At 45.0% G+C, this 23,945-nt stretch overlaps 1 protein-coding gene across 1 annotated transcript in view; it reads left to right on the top strand.

Moving 5' to 3' along the window:
- The first annotated feature begins 2,683 nt into the window (after window positions 1-2,683).
- The window catches only part of ZNF638 (zinc finger protein 638), a 54,785-nt gene continuing 33,523 nt past the window's right edge, over window positions 2,684-23,945 (top strand). Inside the window, exons 1-11 of the mRNA XM_056855755.1 lie at window positions 2,684-4,009; window positions 7,653-7,714; window positions 9,151-9,192; window positions 11,157-11,437; window positions 11,744-12,084; window positions 14,561-14,707; window positions 15,742-15,873; window positions 17,022-17,358; window positions 18,917-19,347; window positions 22,541-22,596; window positions 22,701-22,762. Coding sequence (XP_056711733.1) covers window positions 2,684-4,009; window positions 7,653-7,714; window positions 9,151-9,192; window positions 11,157-11,437; window positions 11,744-12,084; window positions 14,561-14,707; window positions 15,742-15,873; window positions 17,022-17,358; window positions 18,917-19,347; window positions 22,541-22,596; window positions 22,701-22,762 — 3,217 coding nt within the window. The remainder of the gene's footprint in view (window positions 4,010-7,652; window positions 7,715-9,150; window positions 9,193-11,156; window positions 11,438-11,743; window positions 12,085-14,560; window positions 14,708-15,741; window positions 15,874-17,021; window positions 17,359-18,916; window positions 19,348-22,540; window positions 22,597-22,700; window positions 22,763-23,945) is intronic.

The following is a 23,945-nucleotide window of genomic DNA, read 5'->3' as shown; positions in this document are numbered from 1 at the left end:
TCATTGAACTATCCACTGCCACCCCAAGATCCCTTTCTTGGTCTGTCATTGCCAGCACAGATCCCATCAGTGTATATGTGAAGTTGGGATTTTTTGCCCCACTAGGCATCACTTTACACTTACTCACATTGAAACTCATTTGCCATTTTAATGCCCATTCTTCCAATATGTAGAGATCCTTCTGGAGCTCTTCACAGTCCGATTTTGTTTTAACCCCCCTAAATAATTTGGTGTCATCTGCAAACTTGGCTACTTCACTGTTTAACCCCAACTCCAGGTCATTGATGAACAGGTTGAAAAGCACTTTTCCCAACACAGATCCCTGAGGCACCCCACTGCTCACATCCCTCCATTGTGAGAACTGACCATTGTGAGAACTGACTCTCTGCTTCCTATTTTTCAGCCAGCTCTCAATCCATAAGAGGACTTGTCCTCTTATCCCATGACTATGAAGTTTGCTTAGCAATTTTTGGTGGGGGACTTTGTCAAAAGTCTTCTGGTAATCCAAATACACAATATCCACAGACTCATTCCTATCCACATGCTTATTGATTCTTTCAAAAAATCTAATAGGTCAGTGAGACAGGACCTACCCTTACAGAAGCCATGTTGGGTTTTGCCTAGAAGAACTTGCCGTTCTATATGCTTGACAATTCTATCTTTAATAATGCTTTCCACCAATTTACCCGGAACAGATGTTAAGCTAACTAGCCTGTAATTTCCTGGGTCCCCCCGGAACCTTTTTTTATAAATGGGTGTTACATTGTACCAGAGGACTGGAGAATGGCCAGAGGCTGATCGAAGGGACATGTTACATATCTTTGTTAGGAGTTCAGCAATTTCCCATTTGAGTTCTTGAGGAACTCTAGGATGAATACCGTCTGGTCCCTGTGACTTGTTAGTTTGCAGTTTGTCTAGACGTTCTAGGACTTCCTGCCTTGTTACCACTATTTGCCTCAGTTCCTCATTTTCCCCGCTCCAAAATCATTGAACTGTTGGGCCGAGTAAAGGGTCTCTTGTCACATACTACTGGATTTCCAGTGTGAGTCGATAAATCCTGTGGTTTACATATTTTGGTTTTCAAAGGTCTTGAAACTTTCCTGAAAGTGGTAAACATTTGACTTATATGGGTACTTGCCATTTTGAGAGACTGCTAGCCTTGGATTTATATTTTTATCAATAAACATTTGTCTGTGAAGAACAGTGTTTCTTGCTTTTTTCCCCTTCCTTCCTATTGTGCTGTGTTGACATTTATCAAAATTACAGAAGTGCAAACATAAACAAATTCTGCTGTAGTTATTTATTTATTTATTTTGCAAAACAGAAAGGAAAAAATAAAACTTCTGCTGATTTCCGCTGCACTGTTATTGGTTCCTCAGTGTGGTTGTGTAGTGTGTTCTTCTCTTTGTTTGCAGAGCCACCCTGTAATTCTCTTAAGCAGAAGTCACAGCTAGTAGTTGAGTGCAAAGTCAGTTCAGTGTTTCAGTAATTTTAAAACAATGTATGAGAACCGATATATTTACATCGTCTAAAAGTTATCACAAATTATCCCTAAGAATAAAAGTTCTCTCAATTTATCCCTCAGAATACATCCACCTCCATTGACTTGCATGCCTCTGTATATGCAAGCCTTCCTGTGCTCATGAGTTACAGACATGCATCGCTCTTTGAAGGTTCCATTAATAGAAACTCTGCAATCCTCACTGCAAGATTGGGTCAGGGAAGCCCTTATGTTAAAAAACATGTTTGCCGTGAACAAAAAAATGGATTAAACATTTAGATTTTCCACAGGTGCTGATGTGTGTGAGACTTGTGTTGTCAATTACAAAGAGCTATTGTGGCAGGGTAACATGTAATGGGGGTCCTGTAATGAAGGAGGAGGACAGACTAGGTTGGGTAGTCGTGTAATGGACTTTCCGTGCTATGCTGCTGTAATCTTTCATGCACATCTGGTTTATCTTTAAATATCTTTTTGAAACAGTGGAAGCAATTTATCTGAAAATATTGCATAACCTTTCCCCCCCCTTAGTTTTGCTCCAACAGCAGGTTGCGGGAAGAATATTGCTGTTACCTGCTGTATCGAAAATGTACCTTCTGTGAACCACAGATGTACTCTTGTGCTAAGAACTGTGTTTTCCTAATGGTCTTATCATTAAATTGTTCCTGATATTTAGGTAGAATGGAATAAAATCACAGTAGCTTAACTTGATATTGGTTAGAATATGAAAACTTGGCTGTCTATTTAGAGTAAAAACCAAGAGTGCCCAATTATGTCAGTCAAGCTTTTTTTTTTTGTATGATGGGCTTAGCAGTGGACAAAATAAATTAAGCCTTTTTGCTAAAAATAGTAAATTGAAAAAGAAAATTGGTGAGCTTTCTCCAAAACAGCTTGCTTGCTGGCAGAGCCCGCTATAGAAAGTGAATTCAAAGACAAATGTCATCTAATATTTGTTTTTTAACTTTCAGCTTTGTGGTGTTCTTGGAAAGTTTTGCACCCCTTGTGAATTCTCTGAATCTTGGCATTGCCAGCCCACTTCTGTTGGGCCCTTTGCAGCTTGCTCAGATTAAGACACAGTTGGCTCTTCATCAGTTGAACTCTGTTGCCTCACATCATTCTGTAGCATCTTATGCCTTGTTAAATGAGGCATTCCTGAAGGTCGCCATGTTTAACCCTAGAGGAAATATGCATCCAAGGCCGAGGGGACCTAATGCATCTGACTCAATCCCACGTGAGCCTTTTCGGGGGCAAGGTAGTCTTCTAGGACAGCCCTCACCTGGTCCTCGCCTAGGAATACCCCAAGAATTCATGGGAAGAGAAGCGGGGGCAGGATTTTCGAGGCCAGATGTTCAGGTCACTCAACATAGAATGGATCCAAGACAAGCAAGGGAAAGGAGAAATCAGCAGAAGGAAGAACGCTGTGCTACTCGCTGGGATAATAATCCACTTCCATGTGGGAATAGTGGCCAGAGCCAGCCTGCTTCAGGAAAGCCTGCAGAACCAAACACAAACGTTCAGAGCCGTTACACAAATGAGAGTGCTTCGAGTATTTTGGCAAGCTTTGGCTTATCTAATGAAGACTTGGAAGAACTTAGTCGCTATCCGGATGATCAGCTCACACCTGAAAACATGCCTTTAATCTTGCGGGATATCCGAATGCGCAAAATGTCTCGTCAGTTGCCCAGTTTACCTGCTCAGAGCAGGGAAAAGGAAACCTTCTGCAGCGATGATGGCCGTGGCTCCATGGTAAAGAGCAAAGTAATTGATTACGGGCATGAAAGCAAGTACGGATATACTGAAAGTCCGCTTGAAGTCAAAGTTTACAATTCTGGCGTAGCGACTGATGAGACTGTGAAAGGGTTTCAGCCTCAGCAGGCAGCTCCTGTGTCTACGGCACCTGCTGGCATAGCCAACAATCCACTCAATGCTGTAGAACAACTAATACGACAGATGGGATTTCAGAGAAGTACGCCAAATCCCCAGAACTTTTTTGTCATGAATACTGCCAACAGTATGCCTGGATTATGTCTGCCTTCAGCAGGACCTGGAGTACCTCTGGCAGCCCCACCAGTCCTACCCATGATGCCCCCTATGGTGCCACCCATGCCTCAGCCTGTGATGCTTCCTGTCCAGCAGTCTTTGCCTCCACCCCCTCTCGCCCAGCCCATGATGCCCGCTATGAACCAGCCGCCGCCCCCTTTTGCTCCCGAAATGCTTGAGATTCTGAACAGGTGCGACAGGATTCAGCAAGAATCCAGGGCCAAGCCTCCTCCTAAGGCCCCCCCTCGGCCTGTGGGGGGTCAGAAGAATTTCCAGAAAGTGGCCGAAGAGCCTATTGAGTCCCCTTTTGGTGTGGTGAAGGCCTCTTGGCTTCCAGCGTTTTCACACGCGGATGCACAGAAGCTGAAGAGACTCCCTACTCCCTCTATGATGAATGACTACTACGCTGCATCTCCAAGAATATTTCCGCATATCTGTTCTCTGTGTAATGTAGAATGTAGACATTTGAAGGTGAGTTGATTCCCCTCCCTCCCCTCCTCCCCCCACAAGAGTGTATACGTTTCACTTGTTCTCCACGCGTTCATGGGGGTGGAAATGGCCTATGAAAAATGTTTAGAGTTTATTCTGCTAAGACAAGGGTCCATAACCTTTTTTGAGTTTGCAGGCACTTTTGGTTTTCTGACACAGCATGGTGGGGCACAGTCGCAAAATGGCTGTCATAAGAGGCAGACCAGGCATAAAATGGCTGCCGCTGTTTATCTTCAGTCACACGGTGAAGATCCTTGTGCTCTGGTGGCAGCTGCCGCCGAAGCAACATTAAAAAAATTCTGCACAGCCGATCAGAAGCTTTGCTAGGCAAAAGCCCCACCTGGTCCCACCCCGTTTCTAAGGACACTTGGACACCAGGAAAGGTGTTCATGGGTGCCATAGTACTCACAGGCACCACGTTGGGGAACCCCTGCACTAAGTTATGAAGATTCAAGACTTAGAGATAACTTGTTTGGGCAATATTATTCAGTAACCACAAGCTGTTTCTGTAAGGCTGTGGCAGCACTCGTTGGAAATGTGAGGATTTGGGCAGTTGTGGCAGCCTATTCTTTGGGCAGGCTCTACTGTATGCCACGAGTATGCCACAAATCCCTTAATACAGATGGAGGCTGGCACAGGCTATACTGGCTTCTCTTCTGTTACAAGTGCCCATAAGGAGACACTTGTCAAGCAGAGACAACAAAAGCAACGTATACTTCTAACACTGTGTTTTGTGAGTATTGGATTAAGTCCGTATTCTTGAAGGAGGCCTATATGCCCCCATGGAAAGATCCATGATGTCAGAATTGTAGTGCCAGAAATACTTCTGGGAAGGGGAGATCATATCTGAGGTAAGTTGAGATATTTGCAACATTAATTGGATTCTTATTTCCAAACTTTGTGGTATATTTTTGTCTCACAAATATTTTCAAAATAGATCTGGCTTGACATTATCACACCTTGGGCATTTGTGTTATTTCTTACGTTTTCTCTCTGAACATTTTCCAGAAGTGTATTGTAGATACGCCTTTGTATAATCGCAACATCCAGAAGATTAAATGCATTGAGAAATATTTAAAGTTTATAATTTCATTCTTACACGATTGCTCAGTTCTTACAGAACACCTCATTCTTCTGTGCCATACCTATCCTTCAAGAAAGTACTACTTGGGGCTCTTTACATTCTGTCCTCTTTCTAACTTTAGGCGGAGCCTCCATTTGGAGGCTCAGACTTTAAATGAATGATATAAATTGTACTTATTTAACAACATGATGATGACAGTTTGGATCTTTGTCGTTCATATTTTAAATTATCCATGATATTTCTCATAATGAAGCCTAGGAAAAGAAATCACACTGGGGTTCAATTTTGTAGCTGCATTCAAACATGAGGTTCTTTACTATTAAGATTGTTTTTGGATAGGAAACTTCATGGCAAAATAGCTTTTGTCCTTTTTAAATATATCCATTGTGTTCAGTTTTTTTTTCATGTTTGCTAAACAAATTTTTGTTGTTGAAACAATGCTATTTACATCTTTTGTTCAGATTGGCTGTCGTGTATTTTGCATACAAGCTGCTTTCTAAATTTTGTTTAAACATGTGCCTAGTTTGTTTAGAAGCCTAGAGTGTACATCCTTCAATCTTCAACATTTTATTAAACAGATATCTAATTTGAAACTGGCCTTTTAAGTAAGAACAACTTATGATTTTGAACCCTGACTGGCAAAGACTGAGGTGGAAAGACTTTTGTTTTTTATGAAGAATACTTGGATTTTGATAACTTCAAGACATTTATTATTGTTTATTTAAAACATTCATTTGGAAAGTGTGTTCTGCCATTTTGGAGACGCTAGAAAGAATGCTATTTTCTATAGCATTGCCACATCGCCATGTGAGTAGATTCCAAAATGGCATTGTTGGCAAGGTGTATTTTGCTTTTGTTACTATCACCATGCAGCAAGAAAGGTAGGCTAATCTTTTAGCCTGAAGCCTTCAGTGTTACTCCTCTGAAGATGCCTGCCACAGCTGCTGGCGAAACGTCAGGAAAGAAAATATCAAGACCACGGTCACACAGCCCGGATAACCTACAAGAACCAATGAACTCTGACCGTGAAAGCCTTCGACAATATTTTGGAGCTGCACAGTTTGCAACATGTCTGTGGCTCTCCTTGCTCTTGCATCTCCCATCACCTGCCCACTGCATCTGCCTCATGATCTCTGCAGCCCTGGGCTGGTATGCTGGAATATCTTATTCTTGGGCAGATAGCCAGAGAGGCTCTGCATTGGCCTTTTTATCCAGGGAGAAACACTGTGACAGCAATATTTGTTCTGTAACACTCTGCAGTGGTTGGGGTGTTTTTGCCAACAAGTATATGAACCTGGAGCAGTATACAAATGAGCTTATTTATACTCTGTTGTTCGATGTGCTGTGATTTTGACCAGCCTGAATTGGTGCACAGCTAAAACTTGTCATTTGATGAGGGTACCTAAAATGAGACTGATTATTTTCATAGACTAAAGCTCAGATAAAAGAGCCCCGTGGTGCATAGTGGTAAGCTGCAGTACTCATAGAAGCTTAGAATTGGAAAGGACCACCAGGGTAAACTAGTCCAACCCTTCACAATGCAGGAAATTCACAACTACCTCCCCCACCACACCCCCATGGACCCCTACTCCATGCCCAGAAGATGGCCAAGATGCCTTCCCTCTCATGATCTGCCTAAGGTAATAGAATCAGCATTGCTGACAGATGGCCATCTAACTTCTGCTTAAAAACCTCCAGGGAAGAAGAGCTTACCACCTCCTGAGGAAGCCTGTTCCACTGAGGAACCGCTCTAACTGTTAGAAAATTCTTCCTAATGTCTAGACAGAAACTGTTTTGATTTGATTTCAACCCATTGGTTCTGGTCCAACCTTCTGGGGCAACAGAAAACAACTCGGCAACCTCCTCTATATGACAGCCCTTCAAGTACTTGAAGATGGTTATCCTATTCCCTCTCAGTCTTCTCCTCTTCAGGCTAATCATACCCAGCTCCTTCAACCTTTTCTCATAGGACTTGGTCTCCAGACCCCTCAGCATCTTTGTTGCAGTCAAAGCTCTGCTCACGACCTAAGTTTGATCCTGACGGAAGTCGGTTTCAAGTAGCTGGCTCAAGGTTGACTCAGCCTTCCATCCTTCCGAGGTCGAGAAAATGAGTACTCAGCTTGCTGGGGGTAAAGTGTAGATGACTGGGGAAGGCAATGGCAAACCACCCCGTAAACATAGTCTGCCTAGTAAACTTGGGATGTGACTTCACCCCATGGGTTAGTAATGACCTGGTGCTTGCACAGGGGACTACCTGTACCTTTTTTAAAGCTCCAGGCTGCTTTTTGAATTTCAGTCTCCTGGGTGTACATAGTTTAATTCATGCCAACCATTTTGGTATGGTGTCCCACAAGATCCAATTTACTTGGTATGGTGGCCCACTTAAAAAACAAACAAAAATCAGAGCATGCTTAAATCAATGAAACTGCAGAAGCCTGGGGCCCAGTTCCACAGGTTTTGCAGCCCACTTTTGGGTCAGGACCTACAGGCTGGAAAATGCTGGGCTAACACGTGATTTGTGTCTTTCTCTTTTTCTTGTAGGACTGGATTCAGCATCAGAACGCTACTACCCATATTGAAAACTGTCGCCAGCTACGCCAACAGTAAGGACTTTCGTTTAACTTGTGTGCTGTTACGGTGGTGTGTTATAGTACTTCATGTGGTCATTTGTTCCCTTGTGTGTTGAGCTCAATGGAATGTGGATTGGAGTTCTAATTTAAAACTATTCTATTTGGCATTTTTGTTTGTATTAGAGCTTCTGCATGTCTTGCAGCATGTCTGAGACAAGGTTGTTAGAGCTGCCCTTTTAAGAGACGGTGATAGCTCACGGGCAGAATATTGGAAGTCATTGGTTCTTGTAGGTTACCCGGGCTGTGTGACCGTGGTCTTGGTATTTTCTTTCCTGACGTTTCGCCAGCAGCTGTGGCAGGCATCTTCAGAGGAGTAACACTGAAGGACAGTGTCTCTCTTCAGTGTTACTCCTCTGAAGATGCCTGCCACAGCTGCTGGCCTAACGTCAGGAAAGAAAATACCAAGACCACGGTCACGCAGCCCGGATAACCTACAAGAACCAATGAACACTGACCGTGAAAGCCTTCGACTATATATTGGAAGTCATCTTCAAGTGTTATGCAATCCAGGATGCTATCCAAATGATCAGAAGAGGTTTGAGTTAATTTGACCCTTCAGGAGCTTGCCTTTACCACAGGGAATGAGAGATTTACTCAGCTGGCCCAGGTCTCAAGTAGCTAGGCCCCAGTGAGGAACTCACCCATCTACCTTTATCCCACTCATTCCTTTCACAAATAGGGCTTACTCTCCATTGCCACCAGCAGGTCGTTAATAGAATTTCAGCTTGACAGCTAGCAGTCAGACCCTGTCTAGAAAAATTAGAATCTCCTCCTTAATTTAGACAGCATGAAGGGGGGGGGGTACTCTTGGGAATCTCACTGGTTAGAGATATTTCTAACGCTCCCTGTTTCTTCCTTTCTTTGCTAAGTGTGAGTCAAAGCAGAGGGCTTTCTCCATGGTTGCAAAGACCAAATTAAAAAAAATCTTTACACATACAAGCAATAAGTGAAGACAAATCACAGTTTACAGTTGAAATGTGAAAGGCTCCAAACATCTGAGTATGGGGAAATGAAATAGGTATACATACATTCTCTTTTCATAGGCCTGTAGTTTATCTCTGTGATGTTAAAGAGAATAGGCAGAAATATCTTAATGGTTCCAAGTTTGTTATTCAGACCCTGTTAATAGTTTTAGCTGCTTCTTCCATCTGGTCACCTCTCTTCAGACCCTAATGTGTGTCTCTCAGGAGACCCCATTAAGTCTCTCCCCATGAAAGGGTCAGTCCTCCCTGGATGAGTTTGGCTGAACACTGAAATTCAGGTGGGGGATGGTAGTCCTAGGGTGGTACTTGAAGGATGTATGCAAGGAAGGACAGTGGTTCTCAGTTATATCATAACAAGATAGTTAATGTTAAAATAGTAATGTAGATAGTCAGCTTCTTTCATGCACATTTTTATTCTTGAAACAGGTACCCTGACTGGAATCCTGAGTCTCACTCTTCATCAAAAAGGTAACGTAACTTCTCAGTTATTTTGAGTCATGGTTACTTTTGTTTGATACCAGTCATTGTGCAATAGTCTCTTTCCCCCTTCTTATTTACACATTATAGCGAATCAGTGTGTGCTTCTGTGGTAAATACTGAGCATGCATTACTTGTATCTGGGAATGGCAGCTGGTCCCTTGCAGGACGTTGGTTTGTAGAGGTTTGGCCATGGCATTGAACTTTGGCAACTGTCCTCTGTGGCTGCCCCTCTTGGACTGACTGTCACAGCTAGAAAGCATCATCTGTGTGAAAATATGACTTTATCAGTCTGTTTTGCATTTAACGTTACTCTTAATAAATGCTAGGAGCAGCACCAGCATGAATTGTATTGTGTATCTCTCCATGTATATGGGATTGTATATATTTCAGGCTATCCCTACATTTCCTTTTTTTCTGAGAAAATGGAACAAGCTTTTTTTCTTTTTTGCATCAAGTTGCAGCTGACTTGTGGCGACCCTGCAGGGTTTTCAAGGCAAGAGACCAACAGAGGTGGTTTGCCATTGCCTGCCTCTGCGTAGCAACCCTGGACTTCCCATCCAAGTACTAACCAGAGCTTACCGTGCTTAGCTTCAGAGATATGATGAGACCGGGCTAGCCTGGGCTATCCAGATCAGGGCATAACTCAAGCTAGCTGAGTGGAAATCTCTTCTAGAAGGGCTTGTTCCAATGCTTTCTTCTTACATTGCTTATTTTCTTTGGCAGCATTTGGCTGTGCACATGTATAATCCCTAGTCCTATTTTTTCCCCTCCCCAGTATGTGGGTCAAGGGGAAGCTAATATTATACTGTATATCTGGAGGTTCACCCTGTTATACAGAGATTTTATTCCCTTTGTCACCCAATCACTTCACTATTAAAGTACTGCTGTATGCCATGGTTTTGTCTTTAGAAAATTATGTCAAGGCTACCAGCACAGATCTCTCCTTTTCAGGCATATCTGTCTGTTGCGTATAGGCAGGTCTGAGTCTCTGCTTTCCACACAGCAACGTATCGGTGCTGAAGGAAGCAGAGCCTGACGCGTATTTTACTCTTGCTGGGAGGGCCCGGCAGTTCCTTAATAAGGACAGAAGCAATATACTCACAATACAGGAACAGGGTCACAAACAGACACAAGCTCCTTGCCTTGAAGGTCTTGGCTGCAGGCCACGGCTTTCTTCCAAGTTCAACAGCACGGCAAACCGGACTCCAAATGAAGCTTCTCAAGATAAGAGACAGGCAGCATGCAATAACATTTGCTCCCACGAGGCACTTAACGGTCAGTCTTGCTTATATTGCCTTCGTGACTCTCCAGGTGTTTCAGCTCAACTGTCGGCTTCAGACTCTGATTCCTCCTGCGCCAACTTACGTCTTTTGTCCAAAAGCCGGGCCGACTTTCTCCTTTGCTGCAGTGCCATTCTACCTTTTACTCTTCTTTTCTCCACTGGTGGAGGAGACCCTGAAGGTGAAAGGCTTTCTCTTCCCTGGTCTCTTGTTTCAGCCGGCCGGTCTTCTGGCTCAGAGGCCCCGTCTTGCTGTTCTGGTGTTATCTCTTCAGAGGGAGTGAGGGCTTGTTCTGCCGCCTCTTCTTCTGAAGAGTAATTCTCAGGCTGACTCACGACACTGTCTTTTCATGCCACACCAATTAGGATAAGTAGGATTCCCATTCTGTAGTGTTTTCTTTAATTATAGTGGAAGGAACTGTGGAGGGGAGGTTATGAGGTAATCCTTCAGGTGGAATTCCTGCAGGCTGATAGTTTATTTAGTAGTTCTGTATATTCCTTTGAAATTTTTAAGTACAGTATTTTCAGTTCACCTATTCCCACCCACTTTTTACTGTTACTTACTCAAACTAGCTTTATTTTCAGTGAAAGAGAAATCTTATGTCAATTTAAGGCTGGTATATTCATATTAAACAAGCTGGGAATCATCTAGGCTTTGGCCTCTGTTTCACAGGCGTAAAGGTGACAGACAGGAGACTCATGCTCCAAGGCGACATTCTGCCAGCCCTAGCCCGAAGCGTTCAAGACGCTCAAGCTCTAACCATGCCAGGCGTTGGTCACCCTCCAGAAGCCCAGGGTATCGCAGGACCAGTCGGCCAAGAAGCCGAAGTCCAAGGCGCCTTCCTAGTCCCAGACATAGGTCACGGTCTCCATGGCGGCCTCCGAATTCTAGTGCACAGCCTTCAAGATCTTTCAGCAAGGAAAGAGAATTAGGAAGATCTACTACATCTGAAGGTAAGAACGTGGATGGCACAGAAGGTTTAGTGGCAGAGTCATGCTTTCTGACAAATACTGGAGGGGGGTTAAGTTGTGTGATATTCTTCTGATTAAAAACAACAACCCTACTTTTCATATGACTGTTTGCTCCTTGATTGAAGGGAGATATAGGAAAGTTGATTTCCCACTGCTATTTAAGCCCTTTCTCTGCATTCCCTGGCTGCCGTTTCATCCAGCAGGAGGGAACCGAATTCTTGGGAGAAATTAGTTGATGTTGTTTTCCTCTGTTTTCCCCATTTCCCCTCTCAGACAAGGCCTTGGAAGCGATAGTGAAATGTTTGGGGCACCGTTTTGTCGAACAGTTCAATAAACAGAAGTCGCAACAAAGTGCGGGCCGAGGGACTTCGGAACCAAGGAGAATGCCGCCTGAGCCAGGGAAGTCGCTTGGGAGCGTGAAGAAGAATGCGAGTGGTCCTCCTGTCCCTCAGAAGACTTCCAAGAGAGACTCGCTTTCTCATTACAACCTGTCTGATGCCAAAATAAAGCTGCCCGAGGCTGGTGTTACGTCAAACAAAGGAGGATTGGCTGTGGAAGGCAAAAACAAGAACTTGCCCATGGGTGCACTAGCAAAGGATGCAAGTGTTGCCCACCCTCCTTACAATAGGGTGAGTAACTTTTTCTGTTTCTTTTATTAAACTTCTTTGTGGTGGCTGTGCCTGAACACTTGGTGTCAAATACAGTTCATGTCACTGTTGTTATGAGCTCTTCCTTCAAACCCCTCAGTCATTCACTCCCCTTAGCTGTCGTGTGGTCCTACTCCTGTGCTGTTTGTTTTTTTGGTGGGTCTGACTTCTAACTCCTACCAGTACTAACAAGAGATAGATATTGTGTACAGTTTCAAAGGGTAGCCATGTTGGTCTGTAGTAGAACAGCTTGATTCTAGTCCAGCAGCACCTTCGAGACCAGTAAGATTATTGGGGTTTAAACCTTCGAGCGTCAGTGCTTCCTTCGTCAGATACAAGTCAGAATGGAGAGTCCTTATAGCTCAGTCAGAAGGTGGGAGGGTGTGCAAAGAAGGAACTCAGGATGCAGAGGTACAATGCAAAAAAGGAATCAGCTTGATTGGAGCAGAGGAGAAATGCTTAAGGACACAAAATTAGCATCCAGAAGGATACCTCATCTTCAGTGAGGAGGCATGCAGGGATCTCGTTGTCTTTAACTATTGTATACCTTCTGTTGTCTTTTTGACCTGATTTGTGGTTGCCCTTTTCAACTCTCCCGGGTTGGGTTAAAAAGTATCTTATTATGCTAACTTCCTGGAGGAGAAAAGATCAGAAAAAGCTAGAAACTACAGCAAAGCCTCAGAGGAAAACTGTGAAAGGTTTCATTGAGAACTGAGGACTCTTGAACCAGATAGCAAAAATTAAGGTCCATGTGCTAAAGAAGCATATGGTGCATCAGCTTGCAGTTTTCTGTCAAGTATTGGGTATATTTGCAATGTTGCTTGTACAAATCTATTTATAACTTTTACATTTCTTAACTCTGTCAAATATTGCAATTATATATGCTGTTATAATGATGCATTTTATATTGTTAAAGCAGGAAAATTAGTTAAGGTTTGATAGGACAGTAAATATTGCATATATTTCTATTTCCCCTAAAAATTCTGGAAATTTTATGTCTCTACTCAAGGGACTGTCAGTCCCTGTCCCTCAGACTGCACAAATTTCCCATCCATGGCTCTCCACAAGATCCCTTGGATACTGCACAAATTATTGTTTGAGCTCCTTAGGTCAATTTCACAGCAGAACCGGTCCTTCCAGATCACATTCCTTATGGCCTTCTTAATGGCTCATAGGGTCCTGGAACTCCCCACTCTGTCACATCAATCATTCAGGTGGTTTGCTCCTTCAGAAGGACTCCACAGCACCAAGGACAGACCATTCATCCTTAGGGTGAATTCAATCTTCCTCAGTAGCCATGGGCTTCTGTTCTTTTCCCCTCATCTCAAGTCAGTTGAAAAAAGGGGCATAGAGGTCTTACCTCAAGAAGCATGGCCCTACATCATTGCTTGGACTGCCTGTTTGTCTCATAGTCCTGAGATGGAAGGATGGTTTGTAATTATTACTGGAGTGACCTAAGCATGTAGTTCCTCACAGACAAGGTCCAGCACCTTCAGCTTTCTCAGACAGTTCAGCCCTCTTTTGTAGGACTCTGCCCTTTTTACACCTTTGTAACCTTTGGCAAAGATCTGTAGGGCAGTCACTGGGGCATCTGCCTCTCCCTCTGAAAGGTACTCCAGCTTAATTGCATTTGTCCTGGCTGGATAGTTGAGTCCAGAAGGCTGTCCTTCTCTCCATCTTTTCCAGTCTCCCTGATGTAGTTTTTTTTGCCGGGGGTGTGTGTGTGTCAGGCGATTTCCTGCCTGAGAACTTGGGAGGCTATGAACTGAAGATCTGCCTCTAGCTGGATTGTCACATGCCTGGCCTTGTCAAGCAAAGTGGGAGAGGTATAACCTATACAAAGGTACCTTTCAGTATGCTGATGACAAGAAACCCTCATGGTAAATCTGTTTCATTTCCCTCCAGCCCTAATTCAGTTCCTCTTCCAACTTGTCTAAGTAGTCAGAGTACTTAAAAAGTGATTGAATTGTTGCTTGACAGATGGAAAGAAGAAGATGTGCATTTTATGGTATTCATCCTTTGGCTCTAGTCTCCTCTTGAGAATGTTATGACACCCGCACAAAGCCCAACACTGTTTCCTCATCATCTCCCTGTTTTCCTTTTTCTCTCTCCTTCACCTGACATTCAACTTCTCCTGTTGTGAAGAAACCACCTTGTATGTGGGCTGCACTGTTTTGCAGCCCTGTCGAGAGGCACTTGAATAACAAGTTCAGTGTTATGAGGGATTGTTCCTGTAGTCATTTCATAGATTTTTATCCTTTATTTCCCTGGTGTAAGACCCTTCTTACAGTGCAATCATATCTGTATTTAAAGTCCATTGACTAGACCTGCTTTGGGGAAGCACTGCTAGTGACTTAAACTATCTTAGCTCTTTCTTAGTGTGCTTGTACCTGTGTATACACAAGAGAGGGAAATAATTTAAGGGATTAACATTTTTGTTTAAATGTTTAATTTGCAGCTTTTGACAGATAAACTCTTGAGTTGTGGTACAGTTCTTCATATATCTGATCTACCAGATGATGGCTATACAGATCAAGATATTAAGAAAATTGTTCAGCCCTTTGGAAAAGTTAGTGACTACTTAGTGATTCGTTCTAGAAATGAGGTAAGCAGTGTCTTAAATTCTGATCATGGTATTTCTGGAAAATAACGTGTGGGGGTGGTAATGGTAATAGTTGAATACCTAGCAGTAGTAATTCACTGGAAAAGACTATCATGCTAGGAAAAGTTGAAGGCAGCAGGAAAAGAGGAAGACCCAACAAGAGATGGATTGACTCTATAAAGGAAGCCACGGCCCTCAATTTGCAAGATCTGAGCAAGGCTGTTAAGGATAGGACTTTTAGAGGACATTGATTCATAGAGTTGCCATGAGTCGGACGTGACATGACGGCACTTAACTCACACACACAGTAATTCATGGTCCCCTGAGGCAAGGTTAGCTGGGTTTTTGTTTGTACATCTCTGCCCCCCCCCCCATTCTTTTCAATTACAGGATTTTAGAGCATTAGCCATTAGAATTTCTGTGCCATCTTGGTGCTTCTTTGCCTTTCTGATTATGGAGTCATTTTTCAGTGTTTTGTTGCAAGGTGATTTGTGCCCTTGGTCTCTCATTCCTTCCCCAAACTTCCCCAAAATAAAGATGGGTGGAGGTTTTTGCCACCACTGGCACTTCCCACTCTGGTTTGTCAGGGACAGCTATGCCGTGTCATTTGGGGAATTGTATTTCAAGAGGAGCTTCTGCTGGGGATACTGCTTCAGCAGTTCCTCAAATGTACGATGTTTTGTGCCTCTAGAAAAGTTGGTCCTTCTCTCTCCCTCTCCCCACTGGTCTAGGAGCCGTTTTCTCCTAGTTCCTTGCAGAGGTTATGTGACTTGCCAGGATTTCTCGCTCGAGGAAGAAGGCTTAAAATTTCAAGGCTTTTATCTCTGGTGTCTGCACATCATCTGCCTGCAAGAAAACTATTAGGAAATGATCTTATTTATTAGTTGAGCTGCAGCTGCATTGAAAAAGACCATTTAAAAGTACAGGAAAATAAACACCATCTACTTGGGTCCTGTTTGGTAGTTCTTCAGTACCTCATTCAAAGTAAATATGTAAAAACAAAATCTTAAATGCAATTTCCCCCCTTTTTTTATTAGGCGTTCCTAGAAATGCATTATAAAGAAGCGGTAATAGCAGCTGTCAAATACGGTGAAACAGTTCCAGTTTTGGTTAATGGAAGGCGTGTGAAAATAAGCCTAGCAGAAAAGCCCAAAGCACCTCCCAGCCAGGTAAGCAGGAAGATACTGTGGTAATCAGAGGATGGTTGGGACCTAAATGCCATTGCATCTTTTGAACTAGTTTTTTACTCACAGGGTGCTTACACTTTCCATATCTGTCTCTTTTTTCACAGACAGGAAGTATGGCCAAAGTACTGTGAGGTGATATCTGGGTCTTCCATGACTTAGGGCACTTTCACACATACTGAATAATGCACTTTCAGTCTACTTTCAATGCACTTTAAAAACCATTTGCAAATGGACTTTGCCAATTCACACAGTAAAATCCAGTGGCAAAGTGCATTGAAAGTGGATTTAAAGTGCTTTATTTGGCATGTGTGAGTGCGCCCTTAGTATCATTATTCAGTGGTTAGAGGATGGGAGGGGTGCCCAACCTTTTTCCACCTGCCAGCATCTTTGGAATGTTGAGAGGGTGTGGTGAATGCCGTTCCAAAATGTCTGAACTGGGGGACCCAGCCTTGATTCTCCATGGAGACTTGCTAGGTCCTGCCACCCACAGTCAGCCTGACCTACTTTACAGGGTGGATATTGAGAGGGTAAAATGAAGAAGGGGAGAAATGGATATAAATGTCTAAAAAGTAAATGTCTCCTGGAGAGCCTCTGGCCATCCTGAGCTTGTTAACATTTTTTATTTTATCCAGTCACCTTTTTTTAATCACATGGGTTTATTATTCTACATATCAAATTCCTTTACTTGTTTTCATGTGTTTAATGTTTCTCATGTGTCTACTGATTTTATATTTTTATCTTATTTTTGCTGAATTATAAATAATCATGTGTGTGAATTCATTTAATTTCTCTGAGCTTCGAGGAGATCTGATGATTGGGTTATTCCGTTCCTATGCTCAGGGAGAGACAGGATTCACAAATCTTTACTTCCTGTTCCTGTGCTAGGACCGCCCCCAACTTCCAGTTCTAGTCCTGCCTTAGAGGGAGAAGCAGTGTCTGAGAGAGCTCTAGAGCTAGGCCTTCTCTGTCTATTATCTATTTTTTACTATCTTACCTATCTGTCTATACCCACAGTATCCTAGTGTATTAACCTTAACACCCTACCCTCCTTTTTGTCCCCAAAATCCTTTTTCCTCCTTTTCTCCGGTCTTTGTCCGTCTCCCCACCTCTTCCCGCCCTTTTTGCCTGAGGGGTATGGCGGCGAGTGGAGAACAGTCCGGGGAAGAACTAATGTGCGGGGACAAGGAGCAGGTAGTGGGGCTCCTTCCCCGCTGCAAAGATGCTGCTGCGGACAAAACGTCCAGAAAAGCCGCCACCCAGGCAAAACAGTGCGAGCTCAAAAGAGAGAGCAGTTGGCGGAAGAGAAAAAAGATGGTGCCAAACGATCGATCGCTGCAGGAGACGCGCGCACTGCAGAGGTCGCGGCTGCCACCCCCCATTCGGCCCCTGAGAGTAACGAGGGTGCGGTGGAGGAAGAAGCCTGTAATGCCGGCTCTGAGGGAGAATCTGCTGCAGGCACCGGAGGCGGTAACGTTAAAGCTCCTTTCCCTCCGTCGGTGGGGGGAGGGGGCGGCCGAGCAGGGCATGCTAGAAGTTATGCGGAGAGCCCTTAGAGAGGAGTTAGCTCACCTCAGTGACCCCTCCTGTAGGGACCCTATGAGTTCAAGGGCCTCATCTCCTTCCAGGGGTTCCGCTTACTCAGAACCTATGGACAGGGCGTCCTGCAGTGGCTTCCAAAACCCCTGACCTACCAAGGCTGCCAGAAAAGCTCCCCCCTCTAGCCAGGCTAGGGCACACCTTGCGAATCTCCATAGAGGGAGAAGATGAAAAAGAGGAGGAAGAGTTCTCTTCTGAAGAAGAGAAGGAGGAAGGGGAAGAAGGGGTCCCAGACCAGGATCATCAGTCACGCCTTTTTGTTAGTGAGGACTATCAGCCCCTCCTTTGCAAGGCCTTGGCTGCCCTCGACCTCCATGAGGATGAGGATACCGAGACTATCAAAAGTCAGACAAAATTCAGGGGAACCAGGAATTTTTTGCGAGGGTTAAGTCAAAATCATGTGCAGTTCCCTTCCCTGAGTACTTTGAGGACCTGCTGCGCTCTGAATGGGAAAAACCCATGTCAAACAAACAGGTCCCCGCTTCTATAAAGAAGATGTATACCTTGGAGCCTAGGGCCATGGCCCTTTTATAGGTTCCTCTAGTCGAGGCCCCTGTCACAGCTCTCCAGTCGCCTACCCTGATATCAGAAGACGGCACAGGCAACATAAAAGATTCTCTGGACAGGAAGGCTGAATACGCCACAAAAAGAACGCATGAAGCGGTGGCACTGTCCATTCAAGCCTCAGCCACCACCGCCTTGTTTGCCAGAGCTGGCATTATGTGGACAAGGAAAATAATTGACTTAGTTCCCCAGGACAATAAAAGGGTCTTGGATGGCCTTAACAGGCTGCTGAAGGCCATCAACTTTATGGCCGACTCATCATTGGACTCTATGTCCTTTTCAGCCAGGTCTCTAGTCGCAGCTTCCGCAGCCAGACAGGCCCTCTGGATTCGTCCTTGGTCGGCCGATAACGGTTCAAAGGCACTGCTCCTTGGCTACCCTTTTGAAGGAGGTCACCTTTTCGGGCCAAAGCTTGACGACATATTGGTTGAGACAAAAGATAAGAAGAAGGCCCTCCCCAAATACATCAAGAGGTAGGGCAAACCTTCCTTCTCATCTTCCTTTCGTCCCTTCAGGACATCTAGGCACGACCTAGACAGGACAACCGCCGAAATAACTGGAATGCTGGCCGTGGGTCCTTCAGGAGAGGTCCCAGATTCAAAAAAGGGTCCCAATTTCAAGGACAGGGATCCGACAAGGCTAGCAGGTTCGGTGACAAGCAAAACAAGCAATGACCTCAGGTCAGACCCAGTGGAGGGGGAGACTTCAAGCCTTCGCAAACACCTGGAAGTCATCAAACCCCGACACCTGGGTACTAAGAGTCATCCAAGAAGGCTACAGAATAGAACTCAGAAGCAACCCTCCAGACCGCTTCATAATATCACCCACGTCTCAACAACCGGAAAAATGTCGCCGAACTCCGCAGCTCAGCACCTGCTAGAAATCCAAGCCATAGATCATGTACCACACACGGAGCAGCACACAGGGGTCTACTCCGTCTTCTTTACAGTCCCAAAACGCAATGGAGACTGGCACGCCATCTTGGACTTAAAATTCCTAAATCGGTTCGTCGTTTTCAAGCGTTTCAGAATGGAGACCTTGAAGTCCATCATCGAGGCCTTGAGACCGCAGGCGTACATGACATCAATAGACCTCACGGAGGCATACATGCATATATTGATACACCCATCACATCCCAAGTTCCTCCACTTCACACACGGTCGGTGCCACTATCAGTTCCGAGCCCTCCCATTCGGGCTCTTAGCTCCAAGGACGTTCACCAAGATCCTAATCACCCTGGTGGCCCATCTCAGAGAAAAGGGAATACACATATTTCCCTATCTCGATGACATCCTGGTGAGTGCTCCTTCCAATTCTCTAGTGGTACAGCACACACAAAGAGTACTTCAGACATTATCTCAACACGGATTCATGATAAACATGACAAAAAGCAAGATTCTACTGACTCAATCTCTTCACCATCTGGGAGCAATTATCAACACAGCGCGGAACATGGTCTTCCTACCTCCAGACAAGGTAGCTACTATAACTACTTTAGCAAGAACCTCCAGGACCACAAGGTCGATAAGGTTATCTGCTCTAGACAGACTTCAAGGATTGATGGTATCATGCATCCCCATGGTCCCCTGGGCCCGTCTTCACATGCGAGCTCTTCAATGGTTTCTCAAACCATATCAGCGTCAAATAACTCAAAAGAAGAACCCGCGCCTCATCCTAACGTCGCAAGCAAGTACCAGCCTGGGGTGGTGGTCCAAGAGACCCAACCTGTCAAAGGGCCTATCCTACATTCAGGGCCTGGCTATTCAGATCTTTACCGATGCGAGCCTAGAGGGATGGGGAGCCACCCTTCACCACCACATAGCCCTGGGGCATTGGTCCCCAAAAGAGACTCGTCTTCACATCAACAGACTGGAGTTGAAAGCAATTCAAAGAGCACTCCTACAGTTTCAACCAATGATCACCAACCAGCACGTCCTAATCAGGACTGACAACATTTCGGCCAAAGCCCATCTAAACAAGCAAGGAGGGTCTCGTTCCTCATCCCTTCACGCCGAAGCACTCATCATCTTAACTTGGGCAGAAAGACACCTCACCTCAATCAGAGCGGAACACATCAAGGGCGCCTTGAACACCCAAGCCGACGGTTGAGCAGGCAACAGGTGGACGAGGGAGAATGGGCTCTCAACAAGAACATTTTTCTTCAAATTCAAGAGAGGTTTGGCCATCCGGAAGTAGATCAATTCGCATCCGGCTAGAATCACCAGGTCACCAGATTCTTCTCCAGGTTCACCCATCCAAAAGCTGAGAGGGTGGACGCCCTGGAATCTCCGTGGCCAAGGGCGCTGCTGTACACCTTCCCTCCCTTGCCGATCATCCCAAAAGTATTACGAAAGATAAGAAAGGAGCAAGCCCATGTCGTCTTGATTGCACCGCATTGGCCTCGCCGTCCAATTGGTAGACCTGGCCTCTGAAGGGGGACTTTTCCCCCTCCTCGGAGTCCAGGTCTACCGCCAAGAAAGCCAGTGGGTAGACATGGCCTCCCAATGAGACTCAGCCGGAGGCCAGGTCTACCAAAGGAAGCCCACCCCGCCCAACAGCTGATAGGCGGGCGGGGGCAGGAACTGCCGAGCCGCCCGCCCAGCAATCTCGTGGCTAGAGGGGAGGGGAGGCTTTAGCCTCCCAACCATTGAGGGCAAGGGAAAGGGGGACCTGGCCATTCTCCACGGCGGGGGGGTGGAGAGACAGTGCGCCTGCTCTCTCTCTCTCTCTCAGGTGCGCTGGCTCCGCAGCCCGGCTGCCAGTGCGAGTGGGCGCGAGAGCAGGGGCTCTGAACCAAGTTCGGAGAGCTGCACTCAACGGGCCAAAGAGCCGCATGCGGCTCGGGAGCCGCAGTTTGCAGACCCCTGACCTAGATCCTCTCCATACTTCTACAGCTAGCCTCCTGAACTTCCTTCAAGACGGTTTAGTTCAGAACCTGAAGTCATCCACTCTACGACGATAGGTAGCGGCTATTGCCACTATAATTCCCCAACTGGATGGATTCCCTACCACCAGGCATCCTCACATCACCACTTGGTGTTTCCACCGTATCTGCTCCCACAATACACAGGTTCCCAACCTGGCGACTACACCTGGTCTTGAACGCGTTGACAAAGCCCCCTTTAGAGCCACTATGGGAGGTTTCTCCTGCGCTGCTACGCATGAAGGTGCTTTTTCTGACGGCGGTGACTTCAGCAAGAAGAGTTTCCGAATTAGGGGCTCTTTCTTCCAGAAAAAGCCTGTGCGTGTTCCATTCAGACAAGGTGGTTCTACGTCCCGATCCGACCTTCATTCCCAAGGTCAACACAAAATTTCATAGGCTTCAATAGCTACATCTGCCATCTTTTTGCCACCATCCGAGAGAAAGAACTGGCATACATTGGATGTTAAAAGGGCACTACGCATCTATTTGAATAGGACAAGACCATTCTGGAGATCTGAGGCTCTTTTCATTTCAATTACTCCCCCTAATAAGGGGCTGCGGATGTCAAATGCCTCCATTAGCAAATGCAACCAACTCTGCTACCAACACTCATGTGTTTCTATTCTAACGGGCATCACGGCACATTCGGTCCGTAGCGCTGCCACCTTGGCTGCCTTTGACAAACAAGAAGAAATTTGCAAGGCAGTGACGTCTAGCCCGTCCACATTCGTGAGGCACTACAAAATTAACACCTATTTTTCAGCGGATGCAGCCTTCGGAAGAAGGGTACTTCAACACGTAGCAACCGAGACCTGTGCCCACCCGAGATTAGGACAGTTTCTGAAAATCCCAATCATCAGATGTCCTCGAAGCTCAGAGAGAATGGAACCTTGGCTTACCTGTGAGAGCTCCTTCTTCTCTGAGCGGAGAGGACATCTGGCCCACCCAGGGCAAAGATCCACAGCAACAACAACAACCAAAAAAAAAAAGTGGAAAGAAGATATCTTACCCACAGTTAACACTAGTTTATTAGTCCAATGTGTTCTTTGTGACTAACTTGATATTCTTGTTCTCAGGTTCGTAGAGAACTGGTTGAATGTTTTTTCTTACATGTTTATCTTCCTGTCTACAATTATGCTTGGGAAGTCCTCGAACAGGAAGTTGGGGGGCGGTCCTAGCACAGGGACAGAAAGTAAAGATTTGTGAATCCTGCCTCTCCCTGAGCATAGGAACAGACTAACCCAATCATCAGATGTCCTCTCCGCTCAAAGAAGGAGCCCTCGCAGGTAAGCCAAGGCTCCGTTTCCATATATGGTTTAACCAGAAGAGTTTATGGACTGGACTTTGATCTTTGAATTTCATGTGGTTTCATCTTCAGTTAGAGATCAGTTCCCACACACAATGCTGAAAGTTGACGGGCAGCTATTAACTCAAATGCAAGGGCAGGTGTATGTGTGGGGGGGTAGCTTTCTTTTTGCTTGATTCAGTGGTGAAAAGGCATGTTCATAGTAGAAATGGATTATTACTGGGCAGAAATCAGAATGAAGATTATTTTTCCAGCCGCAGAACGAAGGAAATGAGAAGAAAGCTGTGCAGAATGTCAAGCCTCCGCTGAATACAAAGTGAGTGTGATCATGCTTAACTTTTGTCTGTAGAAATTAGGTATGTCTGTTTTGTTCATTCAGGTGTTGTTCTAATCCAAGTATTGTGGTCTGTTACTTTTTAGGAAAGATAAGACCAACTCTGCTGCTAAAACGCCTAAAATAGCTTCACCTATGACCTCTGCTGGTGAGTTTCAGTTGCTTTCTCTAGATATTTTCCTTCTTTTCCACTCCAAATTTGTGGTGTTCTGCTTCTGTTTCATCCAATGATGACTCATGATATGACCATGATATGAATCATGATATGACACACAGGCGTCCTAAGAGAAATTATCTGGGCTTCTTTTGATTGTTGTCTTTCAGCTAGGAGAAAATTTGGTTTGGGTCCTGGGCAGAAAGGAGTGAGCTGAAAAATATAGTAGCCACATTCAGACAGGGAAAATCTGCAAGATTCTGCAAAGCCTCACACAGTTATATTCAGATCACCACTTTAAAATAAATGACTAAAATATATAAAACTGAATCATGGTCACTATCCTGTTATGTGGTTTTTTTTTATTGAAATCAGTGGATCCTCATGCAGATCTGTTGTAGGAAAGGTCAGACCTGCGCAGAGATTTTTTGTGTGGGCGGGGGTCCCTTCCAAGGAGTGCTCCACTTCCACACACTCCTCTTTCCCCTTACACCAAGGGCCTTAACCAGCTGCCTCTACTCTGGTTCTTGGGCTTGACTGGGGGAGGGCCCGAAGCACCTTCCTTGCCTGCTCCCCTTCAGGCATAGCCCTTCTAGGTCAGTGTGAGGCACCAAGGGCCCAGGCAAAAAAACACTAATCTGTTTACCGAATACTGTAACAGTTAATTCAGTAAGTTACAATGTCGGACTAGAATCTGGGAGACCCAGGTTCAAATCCCCGCTCTGCCCTGGGAGCCTGTGACCTTGGACCCGTTACGCATTCTCAGCTTAAACTATCTAATGGAGTTGTTGTAAGAATATAATGGGGGAGAGGAGATGTAAGCTGCTTTTGATCTCCATTGGGGTGATAGGCAGGGTATAAATAAATAAAACAAAAATAATGAACAGTCATGAAAATAGAGAAGAATTAACCACAACCATACAGGGGGAAAATGTACACAGCAAAGAATCTGGCTAGAGAACAGTAAAATTCCCTAATGCAATTATCTTACTTAATTGTTACCTCTGCTTGAATACCTGCTCTCTTTCAGCTCAGACTCACCCTCCTCCTTGGGGAAAGGGATCAGTTCCCACCACAAGCAGCCTCATTGCAGCCCTCCCTTCTTGTGCAGGGTCCTGCATGCTCTGCTTCAAGAGCCAGCATGGTGTAGTAGTAGAGAAAGTCGGCATATAAAAAC

The sequence above is a fragment of the Euleptes europaea genome, chromosome 9 (genome assembly GCF_029931775.1).
Source record: "Euleptes europaea isolate rEulEur1 chromosome 9, rEulEur1.hap1, whole genome shotgun sequence".
Lineage (NCBI taxonomy): Eukaryota > Metazoa > Chordata > Lepidosauria > Squamata > Sphaerodactylidae > Euleptes > Euleptes europaea.
Note: the sequence above shows the minus strand (reverse complement) of the source record. Positions and strands in the feature narration are given on the sequence as shown.